The sequence below is a fragment of the Lagenorhynchus albirostris genome, chromosome 2 (genome assembly GCF_949774975.1).
Source record: "Lagenorhynchus albirostris chromosome 2, mLagAlb1.1, whole genome shotgun sequence".
Lineage (NCBI taxonomy): Eukaryota > Metazoa > Chordata > Mammalia > Artiodactyla > Delphinidae > Lagenorhynchus > Lagenorhynchus albirostris.
The window spans coordinates 105,499,773-105,505,502 of record NC_083096.1 but is presented as its reverse complement, the minus strand read 5'-3'; the positions used below and the strand labels follow the sequence as shown (position 1 = coordinate 105,505,502).

The 5,730-nt window shown below is 41.0% G+C and overlaps 1 protein-coding gene across 1 annotated transcript; it reads left to right on the top strand.

Annotated features, from left to right (window-relative positions):
• The first annotated feature begins 2,312 nt into the window (after positions 1–2,312).
• LOC132515505 (lysophosphatidylcholine acyltransferase 2B-like) lies at positions 2,313–3,849 on the top strand. The gene is given in 3 exon segments (XM_060141910.1): positions 2,313–2,631; positions 2,634–2,969; positions 2,972–3,849. Coding segments are annotated over 3 exon segments (1,533 nt in total).
• The last annotated feature ends 1,881 nt before the right edge of the window (positions 3,850–5,730 follow it).

Below are 5,730 nucleotides of genomic sequence, written 5' to 3'. Positions count from 1 at the left end.
ATATGGTGCCTTTTACAAATGTATATTAAAGATTAGCTGTGCCATATTAAAAGGCAAAACTGCAATGGTATAAATTTTTATTTTATTGTTCCAAAGTTCTTTTTACTATTTTTTGACCGTTAAAAAATTCTATTATCAAATCTCTTGGATTTATAGTATATTTATTAGTCTGAAGGCAGATATGACAAGATGAATGTGCATCTTAAAATAGGCCATAAATACTACTTACACTGGGAAGAGTAACAAAAGAGGATATGAAGATTCTATATATACATATATATTTATTAAACATTGTAGGGAAGCAGATCCATTAAATTACTTGCCTTAATTCTTCAGCTAAATTGGTGAGAGATTTAGAAAAAAGATCAAAATGTGCTTTTGCCCCATTTAATGCAACAAGGATTGAATACTGTACTTCCTATGTGCACTAGAATCTAAGCTCCACAGGGCAGAGATTTTTGCTTTATTAATTGACATATATCCAGCATCTAGAATAAGAGCCTGACTCATTGTGGGAACTCAAATATTTGCTAAATGAATAAATAATATATTTGATACACTGCTAGGCACTGTGCGGGAAATATGAAAGGAAGATGGCATGGTAATGTTGATCTTTCCCTTAAGAACCATATACAGAATGCAGTTAAATCAAACAAGGATTCAAAAGTATTAATGAGCCTTACAGATAAGAGTGGGAAGGGAACTCCCCGGCAGTACAGTGGTTAGGACTCAGCCCTTTCACTGCTGGGCCCAGGTTCAATCCCTGGTCAGGGAACTAAGATCCCACAAGCCGCACGGCGTGGCCAAAAAAAAAAAAAAAAAAAAAAAAAAATGGCAGGAAGAATTACAGAATAGAGGATGAGACCAACTCAAGGGATTACTACTCATTCTCTTGGGTTGCTCTCATCTGGCACGGGAGACAACCTGTAACACTGCCAAATCATGGCTCCTTAAAGACTACAACTGTGGTCCCAAATAAAACTAAGCTGGTGAAAGGAATGTTTCCCTCACTAAGCCTAGTTCTGATAGTGACAGAAGAAAGTGGAATGTCCCTAAGAATTCTCATGATTGTATCCTAGCAACGTGTATTTACCAATAAAAGCCCAGTTTTCTATGTACATTGTACTTGTGCCTCATAACATCTCAAGGTAGGGAGTACTTGTGCCTTATAACATCGCAAGGTAGGGAGTATCACCACTTTACAGATGTGAAAATGAGATTGGCCAGTGCCCACAGTACAAGGGTTGGAACCAGGATCTGACCTAGATCCATCTGGTTGTAAAGCCCATAATCTTTCCACTTAGATCACATTCTGTTTAACCGGCTTTGGTATCCACACTGCTCTTTCTGTTTTATGGGTAACCTGTTGTGTTCCAATAATTAGAAACATCTTTCAGAAACTTAAAATTTGACTTTTAATTCTGGAGGAATTTAAATTAGCAAACAGGAATATTTGATACAGCAAATGCTACAAGGTTTAGCAGAGAGCCTCGTTCACACCAACTTGAATTATGCTTCCCTCTTGATCGTTTTCAAAGGGCAGCAACAAAGGAAGGAACAAGACTTTATTGACCGTGTGTGGTGACACAATGAAGTAATCCTGACTTATTTTAATGAAAACGTGTTTCTGACAAAGGTGATTTTAAGGTTTCTCGTTGTTGTTACTTATGTCTGTTTGGAATGCTGACCAGTTCATCTGGACTAATATTAACAGTACGCATCAAAACGTGCCACGGGTAATCCTGGCCTATGATAATGGATGTATTCTAATTTTCAGTGGATGTAGAAGAGTACTTGTAACAGATATAAAGGCTCAAGGTTGCCATCAGTTAGACCTCTTAGCATAAAGAGATCCATTTGTAGGAAGAGTAAATGAATTTGACTTACCAACTGCCAAAGCATCTCACTGTAAGTAAACTTGACTGGTAATGGCATTTAAATTAAAAAATTGTGATTAATAAATATTCATCTATTTAATTCATCCTTAGTAGGTATATAAATATGCTTAATGTAAATTTCAGAAATTATGTGAAAATAATTTATTAAGCATATATGTCAAAAGGAGGCCATTTACAAAAAGCAAAAAAGATTGTGCTGTTGATATGATTCTAATTCTCCTGTTACATAATTTACCATTTTTGATTTTTCTTACTTTAAAGGTAATATATCATTGTCTATTAACCCACAGTTGCCTCAAAGAGTTCTAATTGTGCGAACGGAAAGAGCACTTAAATATGGGGCAGGGGTATACTCCGGGGGCCGCCCCCAGATCCAAGCTACAGGCGTCCTGAGACTAAGGAACAGTGGGCTTCATGGCACAGCCCACCTCGGACTCCGAGGCTGCGGTGTTGGAATCCACCCTCAGCCAAGACACAAGCAAGTCCCTGTACCCACCGGCCGTGGACAACCCCTTCACGCAGCAGACGCACATCAGCGCGTGGCGCTGGGCCTACATCGTCCTCATGGGGGCTGTGCTGGTGCCGGTGCGCGTGTCCTACATCGCCGTCCTCTTCATCTTCCTCTGGCCGGTGGCTGCGCTTTCCACCATAGGTCGTCGTGCTCGACCAACCAAGCCCACCAGGAGTTGGAGAAGAAGACTGGTGCAGCCAACTCTCAAGTTCTTGTTTCAGGTGACTTTTTTTCAGCAGGGTTCCTGGTTAAAGTGAAAGGGATAAAGGCAACCCGAGACGAGGCCTGCATCTTCGTTGCAGCACCGCACTCCAGTTTCTTTGACGCAGTCGCCTGTGTCGTAGCAGGGTTCCCCTCGGTGGTCTCTGCGAGTCAAAATGTGCGTATCCCCGTGGCTGGGAAATTCTTACTGTCAACGCAGCCGGTGCTTGTGACCTGAGATGACCCCAATTCGAGGAAGAATACCCGGGAGGAAATCCTGAGGCCAGTGACATCTGATAGGAAGTGGCCACAGATCCTGATTTTCCTGGAAGGAGTGTGTACCAACCGCAGCTGTCTGGTCACTTTAAACTAGGGGCCTTCTCTCCAGGTGTTCCTGTGCAGCCAGTGCTGCTCAGGTAGCCAAACACCCTGGACACCGTGACCTGGACCTGGCAGGGGTTTACAGGCTTCCAGACCTGTATATTGACCCTGAGTCAACTCTTCACCAGGGTAGAAGTTGAGTTTATACCCGTTTATATCCCAAATGACCGAGAAAAAAAAGACCCCGTCCTTTTTGCCAATACAGTGAGGATCATCATGGCCAATGCTCTTGGGGTGCCTGTGACAGATTACACTTATGAAGATTGCAGACTGATGATTTCTGCAGGTAACCTTCGACTACCCATGGAAGGCGGTTTGGTTGAATTTACAAAAATTAGCCAGAAATTAAAGTTAGATTGGGATAATATTCATCAGTGTTTGGATGAATGTGCTACAATTGCAGCTGCCTCAAAAGGAGGGAAGATAGGAATTACAGAGTTGGCGAACTATTTGAAACTCCCAATTTCAGAGCCCTTGAGACAACTTTTTGCCCTCTTTGACAGGAATAATGATGGCAGCATAGACTTCAGAGAGTATGTGATAGGTCTGACTGTTCTATGCAATCCTGCCAACACTGAAAAGATTCTGCACATGTCATTTAAGCTTTTTGATCTTGATAGTGATGGTTTCATAACCGAACAGGAGTTAGCTGCTATACTTCGGGCAGCTTTTGGAGTGCCAAATCTTGATGTTTCCAGACTCTTTCGATAGATAGCTGGACAGAACTCAGAGTACATTTCATACAGGACCTTTAAGAACTTTGCCCTGAAGCATCCAGGATATGCCAAGTTATTTAGTTCATACTTAGACCTCCAGGCAGCCTATATATATTCATTACCACAGCAAGTACAGGTTTGATGGTTGTATTCAGATGTTAAAGGCAGCCCTGAAAATGGTGAAAGTTAACATCCAGGTTGAAATAAAAATTATCCTTTGAGGAAAGACACAATAGTTTTTACTCTAAGTGGCCTGGGCACTTAATTATGATATTTAAAATGTGCTTAAGGAATATATATTTCAATTTGATTTTATAGTACCTAATTTTCTTCTTCAGGTAGTATGTTTGTTTCAATGTGGCCTAAAAGTAGAAAAATATCTGCTTATAACTTTGTTCACCCAGCATGGTTCTAGTTAATGCCTTTATTCTGCTTAAAGTAAGAAAAAAATAAGTGAAATAAAGGGCCTTCTTTTTGCTAAATTAAGGTCAGAGAAATATTACAGTCCACCACCTCTCCCTCATTTTTACAGAGAAAATACCTCATTAAGAGCTCTACTGGGGCTTCCCTGGTGGTGCAGTGGTTGAGAGTCCGCCTGCCGATGCAGGGGACACGGGTTCGTGCCCCGGTCCGGGAAGATCCCACATACCGCGGAGCGGCTGGGCCCGTGAACCATGGCCACTGAGCCTGCGCGTCCGGAGCCTGTGCTCCGCAACAGGAGAAGCCACAACAGTGAGAGGCCCACGTACCGCAAAAACAAAAAAAGAGCTCTACTAGCAATAAATAAATACTTTGTTACCATTATTCTTCCCTCCAAAAAGGATCTGCTGCATAAATGCTTCCTTGCTCTTTCTCAAAGTAGCCCAAATGTTCTTATTGTACAAGACAAAATAAAAATAAACATCAGGAAGATATAGTATTGGGAATACCATTGAAACACTTATATATGGCATAGCTGCCCTTTATTTATTTATTTTTAAGGTATAAAAGTGATTATTTAGAATGGGAAATCATGAGAAAAGAAAGCTAATATAATAAACATAGGTTATAAATACAGGAATTCTGATAAATTCTGTTATGTATGACCCTCACCAAAAAGGAAAAGTTTGTGTTTATAGTCGAATGTTTTGCATTACTGAGAACATTTCTTTTGTTCTGACTAGGCACCCATGAAACTTCTGCTTACTGTTGTGTACCTCCTTCACTATCCATGTACTTCCAGCATCATTTGCTGTAAGACATCTTCACATAGTGATGTGACCTTGAGCCCTACCCCTTCATGTCACCTTGTAGGATGAATCAGTGAAGTATTCCTAGAAGCCATTCCTACAACAGGACAGGGAGCAACAACTTATCTAGATGTGGAAGTGATTTTGAACCAATAACTATGCCTTGCTAACCCAAACTACTGTATCCTCAACTCAGCTTCATTGTGGCTGAATCCTCAAAATGCCTACAGCCACTCAATGCCACCAGATATGAGGGGATATATGACTATGGGGGAAGAGTCTTGATCACTTGTAGTCAAAATCTCTTACTTATGCAGACCTTACAAAAACATACCCAAGTAGACACATTCCTAGGGACCCTACTAGACCTTTGCAAGGGCTTGTACAAGTGGGGCCCCTAAAGCTTAAGGGTCATTAGTTAGCTTCCTGGTATTTTGAAAGAGTAGAAAGGAAGAAGAGATAAGAGTGGGAGAAAGGTGAGCAGATGGAAAAACTTAAGGAAAGGGAAAGAAAAAAAATCATATTATTTTGAAATAATTTCCATGCAGTTCTGATCTGAAAAAAGGAGATGGATAAGTGATATTTCATAATCCCCATTGTTTTAGTCCATTCAGGCTACTATAACAAAACTACCATACATTGGGTGGCTTAAACAACCAAAACTTATTTCTCACAGTTCTGGAGGCTGCAAGGTCAATGCACTGGCAGATACAGTGTCTGGTGAGACCCTGCTTCCTAATTCATAGATGTCTTCTCACTGTGGGCTTACCTTGCAGAAGGGGCAGAGGGAGTTC